Here is a 26490-nt window from a genome sequence, read left to right as displayed (position 1 = left end):
GAGCAAGACCCATAAAGTAGGCACAGGTGCAGAGATCCCCTGCAGCCTGTGGATCTGTAGAAGTAAACATAGTATGTTGTGGTTTAACCTCAGCCAGCAGGTAAGCACCCCACAGACCCTTGCTCACTCCTCCCCCCTCTCAGTGGGAGGAGAATTGAAAAGAGTAAAACTCATGGGTTGAGGTAAGACTGGTTTAATAACAAAAAAAAAAAAAAAAAAAACCACAAAAAACCCCAATGTAATGGAAAAGTATGTAATAAAAAAAGAGTGGTAGAAACAAAACCCAAGACAAGACTATCTCCTGGAAGGAACTGCGTGCTAGAGCAGGGGAACAGTGTGAGGAGGAAGGAGCAGCGGAGAGGAGCTGCTAGGGACTGACGATGGCCTGACCATCAGTCATCATTCTTAGAGCTTTCTGAAACCAAAATTTTTTAAAAAGCTATTTTATTATGGGCCAGTGATGCTTCACACTCCACTTGAAATACCGGTAGCAGTGACTAGATCTCCCTAAATTGGCTTATACCTGTTCAAACCTCAGCTTTATCCTTGGCATGTTTTCAAGCTGCGTCTGCAGCTCTGACAGAGCCATTAAGTGTCGTAGTCCAACAGAAGCTCTTCTGCAGTGAACAGGAAAGCCTGACTAATTTGTAAGAATAATTTATCCTCTGAGACTGGAACAGACTTTTATGAAGACTAAGAATACATGTTCTATCATCAAACAGAAGTCACACTTGTGCAAATTTGCATTGTTGAACTACACAGTTCTGTGACTGATGTTGCATGGCTTTTTAGCCTTCCTTCACTAAGACTGCATATCAAGTTCTAAAATGGGTCATCCTGCAGGCTCCTTCCAGGTTGTTATCAAGAACCAGATTAGGTTTAGCCCTCCAGGAAGAAAGGACTGAACAGCATTACCATGCAGGTAAACTAACTCTTCATGCTACAATTAGCCCTGTATAGACTTGTTAGATCTTGTCTATTTGATTAGTGTTTTCCCAACAACACTTGCAACCCAACCTAGATTGAACAGACATTAACGACAGGTCTTGCTGACACAAACAGCTCTGCTCAGATCAACAGTCTGTCACTTTGTGTATGATAGCTGAAATTCTCCTGTTCATTGCACCTATTCCAACACTTTCTTCAATCGCATACTTCTGCTTGACAGGCAATCTGAAGGTACAGTGACACAATCTAATGCTGCGTTAGATTGTGTAACCACAACACGTACAGGCCTCCTTTGCCAGGACATGTTTACATTGATAAAATGTGTATTTCTGAAACTCTTTTACCTACAGATATATCCTATATTAACATACATAGTACTCTATTACCTAACAGATTCTCAAAGCCATCAAAAGTCAGGGAAGAACTCTAGCACTAAGGAAGAGTAAAGCAATTTAGAAGTGGCTGTGGATGTAATTGCTTCAGATAAGCATAGGGGAATTCCAGTCAGCTAGCTGCTTACTGCCCCTAGTAAGAATAAAGACTTTTTCTACTCCCATACCCTTCTACCCTTAAAACTACCAGCTGCTTGCTTTTTTGTATATTTCACAGAATAAGACACACAATACTTCTAATGAGAAATAAACCACAGTAGCAGAAGACTAACCTGCTTGTACTGAGTGGGGAAACAGATGAACACTGAAACAGTTAGCAAAACCTTCCATCCTGTTTTTCTACCTGTGATCAACAGTGAATTTCCTCTCAACTATAAGTTTAGCAAAGAATACTTAGCTCTGCTACCAGTGACTCTGATACCACATCTTGTTTCAAGAACCACCCTTCTCTCCAGGCAACCATACAGTGCCCTCATTTTAACACTTCTCAGCTCAGATAATTCTTACGTTCTTTGGCCATGCATACCTTCCACGTAGCTCCAAATCAAGCTGTCTAACTGCTGTAATACTTTGCAGTATTTCTACCCCAAGCTTAAATAAAACATCAGTGCAATTCATAAAAACGACTCAAATATGCCTTTAATCATGCTGAAAAACAAATTTTCACTTTTATTTAAGAAGACAGAAATTTACAAGAAATTAGATATCTCTCAAATTACTTAATAAAGGTTAAATCCTGAGTTAGCAAAAGCTACTGCTTCACTAAGTTTCAGAAGTTGCTAACAGACATTTTTATATTTTTGGCTCTCAGTAGGAATTCTTCACACAGCATTTTTCAAAGCTTTAAATCAGATGCAAAACAAAACAAAAATCAAAACTGAGGAAGGTGGAAAATATCAGTGCAGCTTTAGTTAACTAGCTGTGTACCAGCTAGAGTGCAGTACTAAACATTTGCTGATTCAAGACACAAGAGTTATAAACCAAAACTCCATTTTTCAAATCATTAATAGCACATTTTTTAAAAAATAATGTAGGGATTGTAGTTTTGAATCAGATACAATCAAGTAAGTGATGATTAATGCATGTTAATGTAGAAAGACCCATTGGTTTTAAGATACTGATGGCCAGTTCACTATGATTACAGTAATTAAATCTCTTACTCTAGCCCATGAGTCAGCTGACAGTCTTCACAAATGTACCTTGCAACAAATGAAACTGCTTCTTGCTACTATTGTACACAACTACAGAACAATTTTAAGGAAAAACACCTAATCCGGGAGATGCTGTCCATCACAGCTCACATAAATTAAAGTGTCACAAAATTTTGTTTTGCATGCCCCACAAACTTCCCAGTATTAGCATGTTTTTTACTCAAAATGATGATGTGTGCACAAAATCTGCTTTGTACGTTATTTGACGATACTCAAGAGATGAACAAAATACTCATCTGTACAATTTGTAGTGTGGTTTTGATGTCACAGAATGTTTTATATATAGTTTGGAAAAAAGCACAAAGAAGTTCTCAGGCACACAGTTCTTTGAATGTGAGAAACAAACAATAACTATTACACTGCACTGAAAAAAACCTGGCAGTATAAAAAAAAAAAAAAAAAAGGAGGTCAGTGGCTTCTGAACTTTATGAACTCAAAGCTTATCAATTAAAACTGGAAACTGGAAGATATTCCAAATCACTCACGGTCATTTATAAAACCCCTCCTGTGGAAATAAAACAAGAGCAGACCAGAGATATTAGACATCTTTTTAAAGATGACTCTTTTTGGTGTTTTTCCTTACAAAAAGCAAACTGTATTTTAAAAAATTATTAAATGTATTAGCAAAGTGCTATACTGTCACATTACCAAAAGTCTCTCCAGAGGAGATACCAAAAATTATCTTCTAATTTACTGGAACTGGCTAACTTGAAATTTTGAGTAGACTAATTATAAAGACATCCACATAAAGGAGTGGGAACTTAGCACTCTTACATACAAGAGAGCAAGTCACATGCTTATATGCTGATACTGAAAAATCCTAGCAGGAACAAAACCACAAGGTGATAGTTAGGTCAAACTTACCCACTCAAGTTGTAACACTGAAGAGACAGGCAGAAGGGTAGGAACCAAGTTTTTAACTGCAACATATTATTTGGAGAAGATAATCTAGATAAATAATTACCACATTCCATCATAATATCATTTTTTCTGCATTGTGCCTTTGCCAAGGACTGGGAATGCAACCTACACAAGCATCAACGCTTTCAGTGACTTCATCCAGTGACAAAAGGAACATTTAGGACTTTGCCACCTCTGCTTCCCCACCATGTGAATAAGCACCTTTTACCTGAAGGTCATACTTTAACAGGACGGATAGTATCGGCAGGTGATAGTCCCATATGTGTGTGAAGTACGCTTCTATTTTACATAACATCAAAATAATTTCATGAGTTCCTTTCATTTCAATTGCCATTGTATTATGCTAATGTCACCTTCTCAAATGCAGTTTTCATTTTAAGAAACCCACTAGTCAAGCTGCCATTTCAGTGGCAGCATCAAGGTGAACTGTATTCATATTGACACGAAGTATCACTATATCCCCAAGACAGCAGTAGTCTTTAAATAGTCACACTGCCAAATAAACACCATTGCTGCCAAATTCCTTAAATTCTTGTGAAAGTCTCTGGCATCCTGTTAGAAAGTATCTGCTACAACACCATTCTATTAGTGCTGCATTACTGTCAACCTTAAAAGACAAAAAGGTCGTAAGTGCAGGACCAACCAGAAGAAAATGTCCAGTTTGGAAACCTCTCCAGCAAGGCATACAGTTGAGGTGACTTTTGATCTTCCCCAAAAAAGTAATGTGCTGCTATGGCAAGGGAGACTATTCCATCAGGATGCTTTTCTGGGGCCTGAAAGTGAGAAAAGGGCAACAAAGTATTTATTATTGTTTATGGCTTTTAAACATAAGATAATCCAGATGTACTTTTATACAGTCTTTATACAACAAAACTTCATCCTGCAGCTCACTGTCCTATACATTAACACACTTCCTATCTTCAGATGTATCAGTCTGATTACATGATGAGCTCAGTCTGAATTGAACTTGCAACTAGGTATTAGATCATAGTGCCTCTGACATATTACACAGCTTGCTCTGACTTCAAGTTTATATCTGTCGGTTTTGCTGATAAATCAATACATGGGATTACAATACAGTATTTAGACTGATCTTTCTATTGTGAATCCTTAGGATGAAAAGCCTTTTCTACCTAGCTTTACTACTACTAATCTTGCAAAGCCTGTCACACTGCAGATCCCTGTCTGCCTTTATCAATTACCCTCAGAGGATTATTTGATCAAGTGCTTAGACTGCCTGATCCAGGAAGGAATGAGGGACTTTCTGAACTTATAAATGTTCTTGTAATATTTACTCAAAGAATAAGACAGTGTTAAACACATAATAAAAGCATACAGATCTGCTAAAAGTTCTTCATTGGCAAGTTAATGGGGGGGAATCATAAATCCCACTGGAACAGTGTAAGCTGATACATAAATTTGAGGGACAAATTAAAAGAGAGAAGCTAGAATGAGGATCTATCAAATAAAACAAAGCTTAAGAAAATTATTATGACATTTTTCACATAAGAATGTAAAAATGGTGATAACAGGGCACACCAGGGGATCATGGCAGACTCACCGTCAGTTCTACCCAGAAGTGCCACGGTGTAGCCTGCAGCCCATGGGAGTAAAAGACAAAGTAGTCTCCTCCTAAGCTAGCAACTGGTGTACCATCCCCGAGAGACCACTTGGACAGAGCCGACCCTTCATGTGGCCGAACATACAGAGACATGTGACTGGGACCTGCAGAGACAGGGATATGTATCTAGATGTATCAACACATGGAGGTAGAACAACCATCTATTTTTCTGTGTAGTTGTTATCTGTGTATTACTATCCATGTCTTCCTAAACACGATACAACTGTCTTCTCTATAGAAGAGGCTTCAATTATTTCTAAGCAGTAAGATAAATGAGGTGACGATGTAGGAGAAGGATAGAGCTATAAAATGTGCTTTAAGAAAGGACTTGCTATAAAAAGATCAAGGCTTACTCAAAACAGAAAAGGTTATGAGTCACCCAGGTGACAACTGCAACAGAAACCCTACAGCTTCTAGTGTGTTATGAAACTGAATCTCACAAAGCTTGCTATCTTAGCAATGGTACTAGAACCTGCAGTACTAGAGTCAAAACCTGATTTATTAGGGGCATAAAAATGAACAGAAATCACAAACCAGTCACTCACCAGATAATTCAAAGCTTAACCTTACAGAATTCCAGGGCATCAGCTCCTTGGACAGAACTTTAAAGTGAATGGGGCTTTTAGGAAAAATTTCTGTAGCAGGAAGATACCAGTTTTTCCTGTTAAAAAAAAAAAGTTTTACCTTAGTCTCAATGCAATACTTGGAGGTACTAAATATGAGAAGCCAAAAAGTTTTGAAACTGTGACTGTGCTCTAACTAAATGAAATATTCAATCACTACTGGTTCTAGCAGAAGTCAGGCAAAATTAGCAACTTGTGGCCAGACAAATATTTAAAGGACATATTAACAGAAACACAGTCACCAGTGTGTTCATTCATTACCGTCATCTGTCTTAATTTACAAAACAATAAAATGAGTAAGAATATTTGCATCTTCAAACTGCTAATCTTCTGCGGAGACCAGTTACTCTAGATTTCCTCTGCTATAAGCCAGTGTTAGTGGGGGAAGAAGGGAAAAGACATACATACTCCTACTCTGAACTGTCCTTTAGAAGGCCCTCCCCTTCACCTCCACCGGGTGCTAACGTCAGTTTTCCACACATCAACTTCTACAGATCCTGCAGCAGATTCTGGCAGAAGACACTGCACCTAGACAGGAGTTTAAGTGTCTTCTGGAGTGGGAGGATAATCTACTCGTAGACCAAGATTAGCCTTACTTTTTCTTTCCTTACATAAGCAAGATTGCACAAATGACCAACGTGCTTTGGCAGTTAAATGCTCAAGTGAAGCAGTGTTCACACCAACCGGAACATGAAATGCACTGGGAGAATCCAAGGAAGGCCACAGAAAGGAGCCTGCTCCTCACATGGAGTTCTAATGGTGTCATTGATTTCAGGTACATGGGGAGTTATGTGAGATATTCCATTATAATCAAATCCATTAATCCATATACCAGAGTCACTTTTAACCACATTTCCATCTAGATCATGAAATCTTCTGCTCGTGTGCTAGAAAAAGGGAAAATAAAAAATATACACAGAAAGATGATGGAGCCTACGATACTGAAATATCCTCCATGTCAACCCTTACTGTCTACTGCATTTTCAGTATGCACTGGACACACACATATCTGAGTAATTATGACTATATAGAGAGAATTAATTGGATAAAAAACGCCCATAGCATAAAAATATCTGTATTCAGAAGATGACTGTGCCTGTATTATCTCATCTCCCACCACGTTCACTTTTTAAATTATCATTGCTTACTCAACCATCCTACTTAAAACCTAAAAAAACCCTGCTCTACTGACACAGATGAACTAAACACAAGAACAAGGGAAACATTAACAATTCTGTCAGGAATAATCATTAAAGCTTTTAAATCAAGCAAGTTACTCTTTTTGGAGCCAGAGGCGTTAAGCTTTGTAAAAACCAAACACTTGCAGCCAACAGAGTTAATATGATATGCAAGGCTTTTCTCACCTGGAGAAAGACACGCTTAGGCTTTGGATTAGCCGCATCAGAACTGTAAGGAAAGAAGATTCCACTACAAACGAGAATCAGAGTGACTACAAACACAGTAGTTAAAGATATTAGCGTCGTTTTTGTACTTTTGCAAAGGTAAATGAAGTTAATCTAGAGAATAAAAAGACAGCTCAGTTATAAAACTGCAAGACTTCAGAAACCAGATACTACTTGTATAACTCTAAAATCCCATTATAGAACTGAAAGTACATTAAAAAGATATTTTTGCAAGTACTACCTGACACAAAACACTTTTTTTAAAAATCTCAGTATTTAAAACCAAAAGGAAAAAAGTACTTCCCAGATCTTTCAAAATTTTATTTTTTTTAAAAATATCTGCTGAGTAGAATCTTTGTAGCAAAAAAAAAACCCTGAGAAATTTTTTTAAGTGTAGTATTGTATTGTATTGTTCAGCCACAAACTATACTCCACCTAAAATCAATGCCAGCATTTAGCTGTATATTTTACACTAATCTACATTATAGAGTAGATACATTTTTATAATCCCTGCTTCAGGGACTTTTCTCTAACACAAAACATGGAATCTTTGACACATTTCCTAGACATTTAAGATGTCAAATTATCATTAACTTCAATTATTTATTTAGAAAAACACTGACTCTAAACTGTAGAGAAAGTTTAAAAGGTTTAAATAACATTTGCAAGCTCTACTTACAAAATAAGATGACAGAATCATAGTGATGACCACAATAAATCCTGCCAACACCACGTCTGGTAGAATTTCTGAACCACTTCGTCCCATGATAGGTGTAAACATTTCAAATACAGTCCAACTAAGATACATCATATACAGATAGGGAACAAACATTCCCAGCATGTACATCATGACAAACTTCATTGTGGCACCTATAGGGGAAAAAAAAAAAAAAAGACAAAAAAACATAAAAGCTTAACAGGACATAAGCTTTAATAATATATCCATATACCGCTGCAATGCCTAATACACAATACTGGTCCTCATCCCTGACATGGATATGGAAAGGGGATAGCATTTCGCACAGCCAATGCCAATATAACTCTTTCACAGAACTATTCTTGTATTACAAAGAAAAAAATTTAAATAGGTGTTCTGTTCCAAACACTGTTTAAACATTACAGTACTTTTTAACAACCTTTAGTGTCCATCCAAGTATCTGATTAGTTATTAGTAAACCCACACAGTATTGTTCTTTTTAGCCTGAGACACAGGTTGTTATTCACTGTATTTTCTTTTAAAGGGCTTCTCCATAGTTTCAAACTGTGAAAGAAAAGTTCAAGAACACTTTTTCTTGTAACAAAAATCTCACATGTTATTTGACTATTAAAATTCAGAGTTTTGGATTTCTTTTGCTTAAATAATAGAGTTTGGAGGAAAACACTCAATAATCAATAGTAGGAGCAGAGATTTTTGAAATACAACCTCCCCCCGTCAAAACTCATACCTTTTTGGCTGAATTCTTTATGGATCATGAGCTTCGCAAGTAAAGGAAATGCTACCCATAACATACAAATGAATGCTGAACAAAGGCCCATTCGAGTAATCATAGCCAATGCTATAGACCAAATCATCAATGAAGCATCAAAAAAAGTATCTCCCAGGTACTGCTCATTTGTATTCTGTAACAAAAAAAAAGCAACTACACTCACTACTGAGCATATTCCATGTATTACATCTCAAGGGAACAGATAGAAAAAAAAAAATCGTATTTCTTGTATATAATTGTTTTCCTTGGACAAAACAATTTTGACAAGCATCATCTTACCATTCAGAGTTATCCATGTCAGTATACCCTTTTTTTATTTTTCAATCTGCTCTGAGAGAGCTTGGAAAAGAGATTACATGGGCTGGACAGAGGGAAGAAGGGAACATAGAAATGACAACACCAAGAAGATGGAAGGCTAATGTTTCAGGTACCACGTCAAATAGGGCCTCTTCATAAAAAGCAGTGGTATTTGTGAAGCATATAAAAGAAGTTCTGTTGTATTTATGTGTGAAAAATTATCTGCATCTCCTGAGATTCTAAACCTGGTTTTGAACAGTAGCTGTTAATGTACTACTCATACAAGCACTGTTATTAGTGCACAAACATTGTATACATATGTTATGCCACAGCTTTTTAAAATATATTATTTGTTTTTTAAGGAAAGATGTGCACTGGTCAGATAATGGTATGTTTTCAAAAAAGAATGATGTTTAACCAATGTTTAAAATGTGGTCTGTTTTTGGGGGGGGGGGTTTAAGTTACATGGGCAATGCTGCAGTGTTTGTAGTGCAGAATTCTTAATTGTGAATCCTGCTAGTAGCAAGGACTGCTTACATGAACAATGGCTATCAGGAAGCATCTAGTTCAGTTTTGGGCTGAGAAAAAAAAAAAAAAAAAAGGAGAGGGAGAAGAAACATATGAATTACCACATCTATTTCAAAACAAAAAGCTTATTAATTCACAAGTTCTTGAGCCACTAACAGAAAACACCCAGGCATTTAAATTACAGAGGCAGCATAAACTGTATGGTGTGCTGCAAGCTACAGCATGCAAGAAATTTAAGAGACTTGTGATATCAAGTTGGTTGATCTGCTGATCAGACAATCAGCAGGCAAGAAGCAGATCCAGAGGCTGGAACAGCTGAACAGTTGGTGAAAAGTATGCTCTCCCATCAGCTCTTCTGAAGGACTAGAAAATTATCACTGCATCTATTTTATAAATGGCCCATCTTTTTCACAAAAGGGCAACACCACATACATATATTTAACATATATATATACCAGTTAACACTCTCCCAAAAAATTAAAAATCCCACTTCCAGATAAGGACATGATGGATCCACCCAGAATCTTCCATACAATGAAGTTTCAGTAAGTTCTTAAAACTTCTTCAAATACTTGGTTGAAGCTGGATTTGGCTGACAAGCTTCTAAATTCCTCTGCATAAACTTGTACAAACAGCTGAGAAGTAACAGCAAGCTGAATGACTAAGTATTACTGCACCTAGAAGCTAAGCCTAACAAGCTCAAGTAGTTGACTTTTCCCCTGGAAGAGCATCATCTGGGCACCAGCTCAAGGCCCTTTGTATTTTTAATATAAAACCATTAAACTATCATCTAAACATATGGGCTTGTGATGAGCTGTGACACTATTATGCAAGTTAAATTGTGTTGGTTAATCCATAAAAGAGAGTATTAAGCAAAAAAGTGTATGGGACAGTAAGCATGACAAATGACAGCAATGAAGAAGTAACACCAAATCTTCACCAAGCCTTGTAGGGGCCTAAATGACCTTTACCTACTGCAGAAAAGAACATGGCCTATCAAGAATTCTGTTCCATCATCCAATGATGATGGGAAGATGTGCACCCTGATGAAGTTTGCTGATGATAAGAAACTGAGTGGGGAAGCAGACACTTTGGAAGGGAGAGACATCCTGCAGGATAACTGGGATAGGCTGGTAGAGTGGTCTAACAAGAACCTTATAAAGTCCAGCAAGGACAAGTGTAAGGTCTTGCATGTGGGAAACATAATCCAGGAGTGCAGCACAGGCTGGGATCTACCTGGCTGGGGAGCAGCTCTGTGGAAAGGGACCTGGGGGTCCTGGTGGACAAGCTCAATATGAGTGAACTGTGCTGCTGTGGCAAAGAAAGCCAGTAGGGTGGTGAGCATCACCAACAGAGATAAAGAAGTCATTATCCTACTTCACTCAGCACTTGTCACTGTGGAGTCACTGGAATACTGTGTCCAGTTTTGGTCCCTGCTGTACAAAAAAGATGTGGACAGGCTAGAGAGGGTTGAGAGGAGGGCCACAAAGATGATCAAAAGACTATGAAGACTGAGGAAAGGCTGAGAGAACTGGGTTTGTTCAGCCTTGACAAGAGATGGCTTAGGGTAGACCTTATCACCATGTTCCAGTATTTAAAGGGGAGCTACAAAGAACATGGAGGCTCCCCTTTTACATGGAGTCACATGGAAAGGACAATGGACAAAGACAAAGGACATGGAAAGGAGGTAATGGGTACAAGTTACTCCTGGGGAGATTCCAACACAAGAGAAAAATTTTTCACAGTGAGAATAAACAGCCATTGGAATAATCTCCCCAAGTGGGAAGTGATGGATTCTACAACTTTGGACACTTTCAAGATACAGCTGGACAAGGTGCTGGGACATCTTGTCTAGGCTGTGTTTTTGCCAAAGAAGGTTGGACCAGAGGACCCCTGAAGTCCCTTCCAACCTGGTTATTCTATGAGTCTATGATCTCCAGCTATGGTCAAAACAACCGACAATCAGAATAGCTGGGAAGGGTGACTACTCAAATTTCTACAACAGCTTCATGTAGAAAGCTCTGTTCAGCACAGAATACTATATTAGAAGAGAATATGACAGAACTAGAAATTCTGATAGTTATAACAAAAAAGCTTTCATATGAACCATCTGAAAAAAAATTCTTCTATTTACTTAGAAGGCTATGAATAGAAATTACATCAGCAAAACAACATGCTTAATAAAATAAACCAGAAAGAACTGGAATTCCAAGTTTCACAACAAAATGTAAATGACTAATTAGATTTAACAATGAATAAAAATATTAAAAGATACATAAGGAGGTACTGTATCAAAATAAATTATTAAATTCAGGGAAGTTGTCATACCAGTACATTCAGAGGCAAGAATCTGGAAAGATTCAAAGAACATTCAAGTATATATATAGATTCTGTAATTATCATGAATATTGGAAGGTACCCAAAAACCTAAATTCTCCAGCTGTTGCTCTGATCTCTTATCATCAAAGTGATGGCAGAAAGGGAATGTGCAGATAGGGAAAGAAACAGTAGCTTATACTGTATTCTAGTAGGCTTTTGCCTCTTTTTCTGAGGCAGCTTCTAAAGGTCATTAGCAAAGAGAAATCCTTAAACAGTGAAGCTCTTAACGGTTTAATCTTAATCTTGACTGATTTAGTAGAGCAATCCCTATGCTTAGACAAGGCAATTTTTACAGAAACATTTTAAATACTTCTGTCCAATACAGAAAAAAATTTGCATCTTTTAATCAACTCAGAAATTAAGACTTCCACAGATTAAACGCTGTATTACCCTTCAACATTAGCAACAACTTTAGTCTTACCTTATAGAAGAACTTCTTGGCTAGCGTATGCACAAGAACGAGCTTAGCTACAGCTGCAGTGCCATACAGAAACACAGAAACATAGAAATGCGTGTACCAAGAAAGAGACCGTCCAATCACAGAGACAAACACTGCCACAATAAGGACTGTCACCAGTGTGCAGACCCAACTTATCAGTGTTAAACCGAATGCAGTGAAGAAATTCTTCAGGTTATGAATAGCTGTGAAGAAGAAAAGAGAAGTTTCATTCAACTGTATGTACTCTAATGCAGACTATCATCGAGATTGTAATTACCCGACAGTATAATTGCTTTAATGACTAAAATAAAACTGCATGAGGAGTCCACTCGGAACTTTTCTTAACAGCATGGTTCAATCACTTCGGCCATTTCTTTACAAGTCTTTTTGCAGTCTTCCCTATTGTAATATTTATTCCTAGAGCACTAATGTATTTTGCAGATTACCATGTCCCCGACAGTAAAAACTTTTCTAGGAAGCCAGCAGTGCCACTCTACCATCTATAAAGTCTAAAAAAAACCCACCCCAACCTGAGAAAACATGGAGTTGATTTTCTTATAACTTCTTACTCCAAAAACATTTGTTGGATTTTGGGGGCGGAGTGGTAGTGTTCATTTTGGATTGAGTTTTGTGTTTGTTTGTGTTTTTTTTTTTTTTTTTTAAACAGGTACATTCATACACATACCTGAAAAGGTCCAACTAGAAGATTTCAGTTGTTTCACACCCTTTATTAAGCTTTGTTATCTTTTTCCCCCATTCTTATTTACTCCAGCCTACAGACAGGTGTTAAAGAAACATGATTCTGAAGCCCTACCTAACAGAACAAAAACTTTATATAGATACTATGCAATTTTTTTTCCATTTTCAGATCTTTAAAAGACTTAAGTTTAATCTTCATGAAAGGACAAGAGGTATGAATCATGATTATAAACAACAGACATTCAGGCCTATCATAGCCTTCATCATAATTATTCACAGTTGAGAGCTTTAAACAGAAAGCAACTTCTGTGGCATACTGCACACCTAAAATTTATCTAGAAGTTTATCTAAAAGGATGTTTTAATCACCTGAACACTTCTTCATCTACTAATTGCTATTTGCTGAAGAGTAATGTGATTGATTTTTTTTTTAAGAACTAGACTTACCTCTGGGTTTGGGTTGTAATAATTTCTTACTTAAATAAAGAAAGGCAGTTGCTGCTGTAATATAGTTCATGATTGTGCCAACACGAGCAGGATAAGCCACGACAAATAAACCAAGTACGTCAAAGAACACAACATTTCCATGTCGATATTCAAAAGATTTAGCCAACTTATCTGATGTTGCTAGATATTTTAGGACTGCTAGAATATTGTCACCTATTAAAAAAGCAGATACACAACGTAACTACATCAGGGTTGATGAACTAGTACCCAGCATTCTTTTAAATATAAGTGTTCTTGTAGTGAAGTATCCTCAACAAAGATGTGATAGACAAATGATTATTCTGAAATAGGCATTTGATGTTAGGCACAGCATAGTATTTTCAGGATTTAATCTATACAGCTGTCACTAAAATAAATATTCTTGGGAAGCTTCATGTATTTAAAAACTGATGCAAAGAAAGGAAGAGTCAAGTTTTCAGCCCGTAAGCCCTTCTTCAGACATGATACTAAAGCACTGGACTTCAAGAATAACCCATAGAAGAGTTTATAATTTCTTAATCTTCCTCCTCTCTCCTTGCCACTAGTAAACCCCATTTTCAACCATGATGAATTACCCGCCCTTCCTTCCCTAGATGACTGTAAGGCAGAAGACAAGGAGGCTATTTTCTATTGCGGCCTACAGGTACCAACCACCTCTTCCTTTCCCAAAGTAGAGCCAAAACACATGTAATGGAATGAGACCAACTGTTCTCAACTTTCATTTTGCTTTTACTTGACCTGTAAAAGCGCTCACTGCCTGAAAAGTCTGTCTTTTTTTTGTAGGTGTGATATGTTTAGCATGAGATGTTCTATGTAACCATCATGACCAGTAAAACCAACTTTCCAACACACATTTAGAAGCATTACTTTCTGTCTTCCAACTGCATTGGTGCAAGAAAGTGTTTAAAATTCTAATTTGTGCTGGTCATTTAAGCTGGCTTTTGTGTAAGCTTAAAGGATGAAATGGTGAAAATCCTGTAGGCATTTAGTATTATGTTAGTTTTTGCTGGGAAACTTACTGTAATTTTCTCTACTGCAGTCTCAAATAGCCTGCTATGAGCACAAGCTCTCAGTAGAAAATAAATCCTGTTTATCAACAGTTTGTGTGCTACCATATAAATCTGACTGAGATCCACTCTAAAATAAAAAACCTCTGTTGGCAGATCAGTCTCTATGCAACCAAACTAACCATGAGCTTCCCATGATGAATGTCAATCAATAAGGGAACTTACTGAGAGAAAAGGAACACAGAATGCTGAACAGTCAAGTTATAACCTTAATTAGATTCCACAGTTACTTTCAAATCAATATCACTGAAAGCTGATAAAGTTCCCAAGTTGACCAAACATATTTCCTTTGTATTTTAAAGACATGCATTCAGTTAATTCTTTCCTCTTTAGAACAGTCTAGCATGTTCTAAATGTGTAATTAAAATTGCTGATTTTTTGTGATAGTAGTCTTACAGCAAAATGAAAAAACAGCTACAACACTACTCTTCAATACATTAATGAACACTTGAAATACCAACCTGCTCTCTGAATGGAATCGGCTAAAATTCTGTCTGATGTGTCGTATTCTGTATGATAAATGTAGCCATTTTCAATAAAAGCCAAATCTATTCCTACAGAAAGAGAAGAAGCATGTTTGAAGTTATGTAAATCTAAAACCCTGAAACAAACATAAGAAAGCTTCAGATATACTTCACTCAAAACCTTGCTCTACTTTGTAGCCCAATCACTATCCTTAAAGATGAACAAAATAGTCAGCTTTGTAAAAGGAAGACTAACTGGGATTCCATGTGTACTTAAAAAAGTTTTAAAATGTATTAAAACATCTGTCCTTTCTAGTGTACTGATTTGCACAGTACCTGTACAGGAGCTGACCCTATTGGAAACACATGAAAATTCTTAATCATCTCAGCTTCAGAAAAGAATCCAACAAATATCTAGGTTGGAAAAGACCTTGAAGATCATCTAGTCACACATTAACCTAACACTGACAGTTCTCAACTACACCATATCTCTCAGCACTATGTTGACTCTACTCTGAAACACCTCCAGGGATGAGGACTCCACCACCTCCCTGGGCAGCACATTCCAACACCCAACAACCCCTTCTGGAAAGAAATGCTTCCTAACATCCAGTCTAAACCTTCCCTGGTGCAACTTGAGGCCATTACCTCTTGTCCTATTGCTTGTTACTTGTTTAAAGAGACTCATCCCCAGCTCTCTGCAGCCTCCTTTCAGGGAGCTGTAGAGGGCGATGAGGTCTCCCCTCAGCCTCCTCTTCTCCAGACTAAACACCCCCAGTTCCCTCAGCCGCTCCTCGTACGACCTGTGCTCCAGACCCTGCACCAGCTCCGTTGCCCTTCTCTGGACACGCTCGAGTCATTCAATGTCCTTTTTGGAGTGAGGGGCCCAAAACTGAACACAGTCATCGAGGTGCGGCCTCCCCAGTGCCAGTACAGGGGTCAGATCCCTTCCCTGTCCCTGCTGGCCACGCTATTGCTGACACAAGCCAGGATGCCATTGGCCTTCTTGGCCCCCTGGGCACACTGCTGGCTCCTGTTCAGCCGGCTGTCAATCAACCCCCCCAGGTCCCTCTCTGACTGGCAGCTCTCCAGCCACTCCTCCCCAAGCCTGTAGCACTGCTGGGGGTTGTTGTGGCCCAAGTGGAGAAAAAAATCAAGCAAAGGACAGCAGTTTTTGGTTTTGCTGCTCTGTTTAGTTTGCTATCCATTCTGCAGAGTATGACCAGTGGGGAGAAATGTGGAACAAATAAGGCAAACACAATTCACAGGAATGTAAACTTCTGTAAAGTCCTTGCTATTTGGCACAGATTGTCATTGGAATCACTTTAAAGAAAAGTGATATTTGTGAACTGATTCTCAGAGCAAAATATTGTGGTATATTCTGAACTTTTCCAAAGTAGCCCCCACAATCAAGGAGGAGACAGTGACCTCCTGCATCACACAGACACACACCAGTCTATGGGCCCAGACGGGATACACCCGAGGGTGCTGAAGGAGCTGGCTGGGGTGCTCGCCAAGCCCCTTTCCATCATTTACCAGCAGTCCTGGCTGACCGGGGAGGTCCTAACTGATTGGAAATTGGCCAGTGTGATGCCCATATATAAGAAGGGTTGGAAGGATGATTGGGGAAATTATAAGCCTGTCAGCTTCACTTTGGTGCCCGGGAAGCTGCTGGAGCAGCTCATCCTGAGTACCATCACACAACACATGCGGGACAACCAGATGCTCAGGCCGAGTCAGCATGGGTTTGTGAAAGGCAGGTCCTGCTTGACAAACCTGATCTCCTTCTACGACAGGGCGACCTGCTTATTGGGTGAGGGAAAGGCTGTGGATGTTGTCTACCTTGACTTCAGTAAGGCCTTTGACACTGTTTCCCACAGCATTCTCCTGGCAAAACTTGCTATTTGCAGCTTGGATGGGCACACGCTTTGCTGGGTAAAAAACTGTCAGGATGGCCGGGCCCAAAGAGTTGTGGTGAACGGAGTTAAATCCAGTTGGTGGCCGGTCACGAGTGGTGTCCCCCAGGGCTCGGTGTTGGGGCCACTCCTGTTTAACATCTTTATTGATGATCTAGACGAGGGGATCGAGTGCACCCTCAGTGAGTTTGCAGGTGACCCCAAGTTGGGTGGGAGTGTTGATCTGCTCGAGGGTAGGGAGGCTCTGCAGAGAGACCTGGACAGGCTGGAGCCATGGGCTGAGGCCAACTGGGGGAGTGTCAATAAGGGCAAATGTCGGGGGCTGCCCTTGGGCCACAACAACCCCCAGCAGCGCTACAGGCTTGGGGAGGAGTGGCTGGAGAGCTGCCAGTCAGAGAGGGACCTGGGGGGGTTGATTGACAGCCGGCTGAACAGGAGCCAGCAGTGTGCCCAGGGGGCCAAGAAGGCCAATGGCATCCTGGCTTGTGTCAGCAATAGCGTGGCCAGCAGGGACAGGGAAGGGATCTGACCCCTGTACTGGCACTGGGGAGGCCGCACCTCGATTCCTGTGTTCAGTTTTGGGCCCCTCACTCCAGAAAGGACATTGAATGACTCCAGCGTGTCCAGAGAAGGGCAACGGAGCTGGTGCAGGGTCTGGAGCACAGGTCGTACGAGGAGCGGCTGAGGGAACTGGGGGTGTTTAGTCTGGAGAAGAGGAGGCTGAGGGGAGACCTCATCGCCCTCTACAGCTACCTGAAAGGAGGTTGCAGAGAGCTGGGGATGAGTCTCTTGAACCAAGTAACAAGCGACAGGACAAGAAGGAATGGTCTCAAGTTGCACCCAGGAAGGTTTAGACTGGATATTAGGAAGCATTTCTTTACAGAAGGGGTTGTTAGGTGTTGGAATGTGCTGCCCAGGGAGGTGGTGGAGTCCCCATCCCTGGAGGTGTTTAAGAGTCGGGTTGACCCAGTGCTGAGGGATCTGGTGTAGTTGGGAACTGTCAGTGTTAGGTTTATGGTTGGACTAGATATCTTCAAGGTCTTTTCCAACCTACATGATTCTGTGATTATGATGAAAAAAATAAAAAACAATGAAAATCCATTAATTACTAAGTCACTATGTTTAAAAAAGATTATTTTAGTTTATCTATTAGGTATAAAGATATAAATTCTTGCAAGCAGTTTTTTAGCATCATTACCAAAATGTTTCAGAACAGAATATTTAAGTGTCCTGTTGATTTCTGGAGTGTTTGCCTGATTTTCAGGAAAGTTTTCTACCATGTAGTTTCTTTCTCAAAAAATGCAGTCTCCAAAAAGCATCCTAAAGCAGTCTCCAAAAACAAATTTAAAGGCTCTTGCCTTAGAAAAAAGCAAGAAAATTTGCTCCCAAACTTAAGGAGAAACCAAACTGGAGGACCTTCATATAGTAAACTGCAGAACAGTCTCCTTATTATAAAGATGAATGGTTGCATAATGCACATTGACATGTCTTCTGAAAACATACCTGGAACATTGCCAAAGTCCCTGTAGATACGGAAGTCTGTATCTGCTGGGATAATACCACTCTGAAATATTTCCTGTGCCACCACAGAGGCAAAGGGATGTTTGGCTGCAACTACATATGCTTGTACAAGCCAAGGATTCTCAGGTCCTAACAAAAGACAAACAGAATGTTCACAACAAATACTTTTTGAACTTTTGTTAAGATATGTATCTTTATGGTAACAAATAAATAGTGCACAGGAACTCAAGAGTTTTAAGTTGTTGTCCCACATGGTATATACTAAGCATATTTGTATTGGCTCAATGCCTCGCACTTGAGAGAAAGAATTAGTTACACTTGGAGGTGGGGTGGGGAAACACTGATGCCTTGAGTCTTCAGTGTCTGAGTAGATACGCCATCTTACATAAAAGACCCAGCACTAATAAAGGAGTCACAACATTTAGCAGCTTCCAATTTCTCATCTATATATCACACGTCAAAATTATTGTTTAAAGTCTCTCAACTAAAGCATTCAATATAAAGAAATTAAGTAGCTCCAGCAGTAGAAGGAAGTCTGCAGTTAAACAAGGATGAATCAGTTTAACTGTAGCCTATAAAACACAATTTTGCTGCTTCCTGAGCAACAGATGGAGTTCTAATGCCACCATCTCCCTGCAAAGATTCTGAAAGAACTGCTGCAGAAATTAAATAAAGCATATGACAGTATGAGTATGCAAGATATACAAGATATCCAAATCTGGTTTCTCCTTATTACGTTGACATAAAAGAGAAATACAACTTGTGTAATTCTGTTCTATACAGGCTTCTCCTATGTCGCAACTTCAGTTGAAGTGCTTTAGCCTACGTGTATCTAAAGATGGTCTAAAGACTTATCTGCTGCACAGGGTTGGGAAAGAGGCATAGAGGTTCTGTCTTTTGCTTAAGACTCACTTTCAATACTCCAAATCTACACTGTTTATTATCAAATTATCCTAGCACAGAAACTGGACACAATGCAAGCTCATACCTGTTTGAAAAACAAGTTCTTTTCCTCCTACACCGGCTGCCTCCAGGTTAATAAAAGCTCTAATTGACTTGGCCCACTCATGTTGTGTAATGAAGCCGTGACTAGCCTTGATGGGAAAACAAAAAAATATAGGTCAAGTATCTTCCAGAACTAAGTGTTATTTTCCATCATATATATGATTATAACTCAAGATTGGACAAGGCAGACATATCACCTACAACATGAACAGATGCAAGAAATCAAAGTCTTTTAATTAAATTAATAGGGACAATATTCTTAATCTAAGTATATTTTTCCCTTTGAAATCAAATACTTTTTCCTCAGAGTGTTAAGAGCAGCATTTAAATAATATTTCAACAGATTAAATACAAGCTGCATCTGCAGTTACTCTTTACTTTGTCAGTCTTAATACACAGATTCGATGTATATTTTATAGTTCTGGCATATTCTCACCTGCAAAATATTTTCTTCTGCACCATTAAATAAGAATATGACAGCATGCTGCAGGGGTTCTGATGATTTTGAAAGTGTGTTAAGTATTTCAAGCATCACCGCACAGCTAACAGCATCATCACTGGCACCTTAAAATAATCAGCAGAATAGTGTGGCTTACAATAAACACAGAATTCCAGCAAAGACCAGAAAAAAGCTTTATGCTATCTCAGTCACTTAATCTGAGGCACAATTATGTCAAACTTCAGTACGTTTTCTTCTACTGCTTGTACCTTGTCTATACTAGTTAAAAGCAACAGCAGAAAGAAAAATAATGTTCAAAAATTAAGCAAGTAAAGTAAGGTATCGGCTCCAATACCACTGTTCAAGAAAAGCAGACTATCCAGGTTACTAAGCAAAGCGACTATTATCTATTTTTCTAAGAACAACATGAATAAACAAGGATGTAATTTTCACTTACTGCATACTCCAATTTTAAAAAAGAAACATTCCCACCCTAAAGCATTCTACACTGTGAGAATGCATTCAAGTAAGTGGACAAAACCTCAAGGTAACATAAGGCCAAGACTGCAAAATAAAGCAAGGGGAAACACCAGAATTCACACCTTTAAAAACATTCTTAAAATTACACACTACAATACAGTATTTTAATGATCTGATGCTTCCACCACCCTCCTTTCTTTGCAGAAAAGCCCTTTTGTTCTGAGCTCAGAAGTCTGTTCTCTTTTGAGTTCCTCATCCAACACGATTCTAGGCTTCTTCTCACATTCTCACACCTCCTCCCATGCCTCAACACTTTTTTATCTTAAGCATCTATCTTTTAACCAAAGTCTCCCATTGCCCCATTTCCCTCATTTTACTCCCCTCTAATCAATAAAATTTGGGAGCAAATAGAGAAATTTAACCTGATTCCATTTATGCTGACATGCTAAGGACGCAGTGGTCAGGCCTCAGCCTGCTATTGGGGCAGACTCATTAGCTGCTAAAACTGCTTAATTTACACATAAAAAACCTCAGTTTTTCCAAAGCTTGTAACGTGGCAAAAATTAGACATATCTGCCCCTTGCATAAAAAGGGCATATTCCTCATACAAACACAAATCTCAGTCTAAATTTTAGCCTTAGCTTACTGTATGGAAGTACTTCAGAATAAATAAAACCAAAATCTTTCCCATACACTGTTCTCTAATCTATTTCTCAGGAATTAACGCCTTGTTCTGCCAAAAGCTTTCCAAAAAGCACCCCCAACATACCTGATTTAAAGCCCTGATTATATTGCTACTTGAATTTATCAGTAGTCTATTAGCCACGCTGAGCTCTTACCCAACTTTTGTTGTTTTGAAAACTCCACAGAAAAGTTATTATAGTTTTTGGCAAGATTAATCACTTATCTTTATTAGCTCCACAGAGAGGCAGATAAGTTATTGGTTTCAACAGACATACAGATTTACATCTGATTAAAGCAGCCATGTAGCCATAGACTATGACACAAGGGCACAGAGAAAATACGATCCTCAAATACTTCATATACAGCAAAACTAATGGGAGGTTAAAACAGATTTTATGGCAAGTATCAGTAATCTAAGAAAACCATGTTATCAACTAGCAATAATTTCAAGGATGTTTCTGCCTTCAAGTTTATTAGAAAAGAATCAAATCGCCATATAAACTGAAAATTAGTACTACCAGAACAAGAGACATCTTTTAGGAGTGTACAGTTTATGTTCTTCCTTCACAAGGAACTCAAGTTTTCTAACACTGAAGCTCTAATGGTTTACTGAGTTTTGTTTTACTCATTTTGTAATGCATAAGCATCAACAGCAGATTATGTTTTATTAGCTGCTTTTCAAATCTATTACTGATCTAAATGATCACTGAGTCCTGCTGATTCTGGTTAAGTAACACATTTTTGGTAATGAAAAAATTTGTAAGCAAATAACTTATAGAAATTTAGGAGAATAGAAAACAAAAGGTTATTGCTTAGGTTATGTGCAATTTTCACAGTAAGAAAATGCAAGACAGAGCAGTTCCTCACTGCTATGGTAAAGGCCTAGGCTAGTTTTTGATTACGGGCAAGCATACAGGCTGATTTCTAGCTCCTCCACAGATTTCTGTATAATCCTGTACAAATACTAATACTTTTTGGCACCTCTGTGCAAGGCTGGTGAAATATTTTACTGTCCGAGTAACGGTAAAGTATTTGACATAGGCATAGTCCTGTGTTACAACCCACAGAAACAGACACACCATTTACAAAGGGTAGCAATTTAAAGAGTTTCACTCATCATTGTGAAGTAGTCTAAGTCTCGGCAGACATATTTGGACTACAAATGCAGTAATTAGCATCCCTGCAGTTCCTAAATCACAGAGCATGTGTAACAACCATGCAGTTATTAAGCTTAATTTGGAAACTCATCTTGCTTAAATATGACTGTGGAGAAAGAGAAGTTCTATATTATTTGTTGACAGAAAACAGCCACAAAGAATATGGCAAGTGCTTTGCTTCTCTAGCTAATACTCAACTGTTTTCTCAATAATGAAGACTGTTTGCATGTGCTAAAGAGCAGAAGTTTACCCCCCAAAATAAAATATCATGCGGGGTGCAAATGATGAAACGAGTAAAAATTTCACTGTTGATGACTGAAATCTGTAGGTATCTTTCAACTGCCAATAGCCGGCACACACTTGGGGCTGAGTGTTACAAGAAATGTTTTCATGCAGTTTTCAGTTCCCTACCTTGCCAGCACTGTTCGAACTATGTATTTACAAAGCTGTTAACACTCTTGCTGCAATAATCATTTAACATTGTAAGACCTACAAAAATGCAGAAGGACAAGAATAAGAGAGTATGCACAATGACAGTGAAAGTAGCAGCGAGAGACATGTACACCAAGGCAATGGGACCTTAATCTTTGATCACTACAGTCTTTTGAGACAGAAGCTTTGAATGCATAAAGAAAAACAATATTGGCATAGCTTAAGGATATCACCCTTAAAATTTGAGATAAAGTACGATACCAGCAAAGGGAGGGGAAGACACAGACTAGTTAGTGGGGGTGGGAACAGTCTCTGGCACAAAGCATCCTGTCAAATGAAAGCCAGGATTAAATTGGTACAGAAGTATGGAAAGACCTGAACAACAGGTAGAAGCAGCATATGAACTACATGTATAAGCAGTGAATTAGAAGAAAGGCCGATATAACCAAGCTTTCTAGAAATCTAAATACAGTATCTGCAATTTCCTGCCTACAAGAAAGTGAAAGCAAAATCCTGACTTTAGTAGGACAAATCTGTCACTCTAAATATTAAATCTCACTGAAATAAAGCAGACTAGTTTACACATGCAGTATTCTATCACGTGGCTATAACGCTACTTGGTATGAGAAGACAGTGAGCCAAGCTCTGTGGCTCATGTAGCAATAGAAATGCAGAATGAACACATGGACCTACCCGGGGTATTTGGTACGGAATCAAAGTGACAATTGGATAACACTGCATACTCAGCTCCATTTCGGGGATCCAGCTTCACTATGACATTGGTTATGTTTGCATAGTAACTAGTAAAGCCTCCTAAAAAGTCAATGCTGAAGGAGCCTGTGGGCCTCTGTATGTCTACAAATATCTTGTGAGCATCTGTGCTTTCTCTTTCTATTGCCCTGATTTGTTCTAAGAGGTAGTTAACTGCAAGAACTTCATTTTCTGGACTTCCAACTGTTCTGGGCCCAATTGCTGTTATGTTGTCAAGATATCCCCTGTAAGAGATAAATTACACGTTCAGCATAACACATTCAACATTCAGATGTAACTTATCTACAACTGTAACATTTCTGAACATTGTTCTACCTCAGGACTCACAGTAAGTGGAAGAGACTAAAGCCAATTAGATGGTAACTGTAGTCTAGATGCCAAAGATCATTACGGTAATGGGCATACAGTACTGACCTTTACTCAGGGCTCTTCATCCTATCTATCGTGATATTAAACCAAACTACTGTTTTTTCCAGTTTGAACATATCAATGCAAAAAAAGAAACCAAAGGCTCAACGGAGAAGCTAGAGACTTTAGCAAGGTTCTGCATACGCATACATGCTCTTCTCTGACCGTCTGAATAAGAACACTCTTAGCAAGATTTACACCAACTAAAAATTTTCAGAGAAACTTTCGCTGACACTAAGTACTTTATAATACGAGAATTAAACTACGGAGGATGTGATTTTTGATCATCCCAAAACAGCACCTTTAAGAAACAGCCACTACGAGAGCTGGAGCCCTTACGGTTATTTTTACCTACTTTCTGCAAGCGTCCAAGCGAGCTCTGAGCGCTTGCCAGGGCAGGAAAAGACACAAGCGCTCTGCCACGGACAGCAACCCCAGCAACGGATGGGAGAGGCCGACACCGGCGTCGCCAGCCCGCGGGACTCCCGGCGCGCACACCCGCCGCACCGACTCCAGCAGCTGGGCGCGGCAGCGGGGCTCGCCCGCGCGCCCGCCCGGAGGCAGGGACAGGTCGCCGCTGCGAGCCTCCCGCCGGGGCCCCCTCCGAAAGCAACCGGCAACCGCAGCCGCCGTCGCCCTCGGGGTGACCCCAGGCGACTCGCGTGACACGGGAAGGCCCCACGGCTCCCGGCCGCCCGCCCGCCTGGCGCAGCCTCCACCGCCACGGCCGGGGGGCGCCGCCGCGGGCAGGAGGGGCAGTCCCCGCCCCGCCCGCCCCCCGTACCTGGCGCGGGAGGCGCTGAAGTCGCGGGGCCCGGCAGCGGCCGGCTGGCTCAGCAGCTGCCGGTGCGAGACGTGCACCAGCGCCCGCAGCCCCAGAAGGTACAGCAGCACCGCCGGCGCGCCCCGCGCCTCGGGCAGCAGCGGCCGCCGCCGCGGCCCGCCCCGCTTCTTCCCGTCCGTGTCGCGGTCGCCGTCCTCCCGCGGCGGCGGGTGCCGTCGGTCGCCGCCGCGGTCCCGGTGCCCGCCGGTCGCGCGGAGCCGCCACACCGCCGCTGCCGCGCCGCGCTCCATGGCCCCCGGCTGCCGCCGCCAGCTCCGCCGCGCACACGCGCGATACGGAAACGGACGAGGGTCAAAAAGCGTCCCGGCTCCCCCCCCGCGGCTGGGGGCGGGGGCGCGGCCCGGCCCGTCACGGGGGCCGACAGGGCCCCGCCGGCGGCCGCGCCCTCGGGCCGCGGGGTCTCACGCGGCGCCCGCGCAGCCCCGCCGGCCCGTCACGGCCGGTTCTCGCCTCGCAGGCTCGGGCGTGCGTGTGGCCACCGGTTGCCGGTGGAAGGCGCCGGCGCGGTAGCGGCAGAGCCCGCTGCCCTGACACCGTGCCTTGGCGAGCAACGGCCTGACCGGCGCCTGACCCAGGATCACCCTGTGCGCTGTGGGCAGCATCGCCTCGCTCACAAAGATGTACAAGTCTCCCGTGTTTTCCAGCATTTTTAGTTGTGGGTTTTGGTTAATACTAAAACACAAAGGAAAGCCTGTGAAAGTAGCCGTAGCCTCAGTGGGGGAGCAGTAACGGGTGCCACGGGTCGCCACACCAGAGGCCAGGCGTGGGGAGGCCTCACAGGTGTGAAGTCAGCACCAGCAGTGCTCGAGGTTGCTGGTTGTTTTCCCCCACTGCCCTGTATTTTTCGCGTTTTGTAGCTCTAGCGCTGCCCTGTGACTGGAGCTCAGGTAGCTCGGGGTGAAGGGATGGTAGCTGGCGGAGGTGCTAGGCGATAGCAGCTTCCAGTGAAGTCCTGCCAAAGAGAGCACCCATGAGGCTGGGGCCTGAGCTGTGGCACTGAGCACCACCCCGGCAGCGCTCCAGGGGATCATGCTTCTGCCTGCTCTCACAGTGCCTCTGAGTGATGGCGCAGAGCTGTTCCATGGTCATTTTTCCTACCTTTATCATACTGCTTTTAAATGTCACTGGCTGCTCCTGTAGATATCCTAAAAGATAATTGTCTCTTGTGCTCGGTGACATAACCTGGAAACAACACATGTAATCACCTGATCCATAGAAATGGCTGTTGCAATGTATCTAAGTGTTAGATAAACACTGAATATTGCTGCTTTCTACCCTTCCTCTGTGCTGCCACATGGAAGCTCTCTAACAGGGGTTGCAAAACCCTTTGGAATGAAAAAGTCTGAAGGAGTGGTGCACTAAAATGTAGTGACTCTGCTCTCTGCACACCTCAGGTGATTTAGTAAATTTTCATATTCTGGTTTAGTGAGTTTTCTCATTTGCTTCACTGCGTCCTCAGTACAGAAAAAAATATTGCTTACAATTTTTGATTTACAGCTCCAGATTATGTTACTACTTCTAACACCCTGTAACATAGTTCTAGGTTTGGTTTATTCTGTTTTGATCAGTTTCTCTTCCTTCCTGCTTTTGTTTCACTTACCTGGGTTTACCTCCCTCTTCACAAGGAGGCAAACATGCCAGATTTGATTCCCAAAAGCAGATTTTACATGAGAAACGGTTCTACTATGAAAAATTCCAAGATAAATGTTTTCTTTAAAATACAAGTGCATAATTAGTCTAGTGAAATGCTTGCAACACAAATAACCAAAGCTAATAAAATGTAAGGCCCCAAAAATGAGATGGAATGGAAGCTGCCCTTTGAAAATGTCATATTAATAATGGATGATAAGGTAATATTACTAATATACA

General features: G+C 40.6%; 1 protein-coding gene across 1 annotated transcript; it reads right to left on the bottom strand.

Moving 5' to 3' along the window:
* Positions 1-1982: 1982 nt before the first annotated feature.
* ERMP1 (endoplasmic reticulum metallopeptidase 1) lies at positions 1983-24875 on the bottom strand. Its single transcript, XM_074932612.1, has 15 exons — positions 24562-24875; positions 23292-23593; positions 19843-19970; positions 19390-19495; positions 18384-18530; positions 14962-15054; positions 13395-13607; positions 12232-12452; positions 8565-8739; positions 7799-7989; positions 7081-7233; positions 6401-6603; positions 5639-5754; positions 5034-5197; positions 1983-4245 (listed from the first exon to the last, which is right to left on the bottom strand). The coding sequence occupies exons 1-15, from the start codon at positions 24849-24851 to the stop codon at positions 4081-4083; spliced, it is 2667 nt and encodes an 888-aa protein (XP_074788713.1). The 5' UTR covers positions 24852-24875; the 3' UTR covers positions 1983-4080.
* Positions 24876-26490: the final 1615 nt, after the last annotated feature.

Source organism: Athene noctua, chromosome Z, assembly GCF_965140245.1.
Source record: "Athene noctua chromosome Z, bAthNoc1.hap1.1, whole genome shotgun sequence".
Classification (NCBI taxonomy): Eukaryota; Metazoa; Chordata; class Aves; order Strigiformes; family Strigidae; genus Athene; species Athene noctua.
The sequence above is the reverse complement of the archived record's forward strand: the minus strand, read 5'-3'. Positions and strand labels throughout refer to the sequence as shown.

Excerpts from the sequence above, each read along its gene's own strand:
- ERMP1 (XM_074932612.1), bottom strand. The coding sequence starts at position 24,851 with ATGGAGCGCGGCGCGGCAGCGGCGGTGTGGCGGCTCCGCGCGACCGGC. Across the intron at positions 12,453-13,394 it reads ATTACAACCCAAACCCAGAG|CTATTCATAACCTGAAGAAT; the intron begins GTAAGTCTAGTT and ends TCTTCTTCACAG. Across the intron at positions 5,755-6,400 it reads CCAGTGCATTTCATGTTCCG|GAAAAACTGGTATCTTCCTG; the intron begins GTTGGTGTGAAC and ends TTTTTTTAACAG.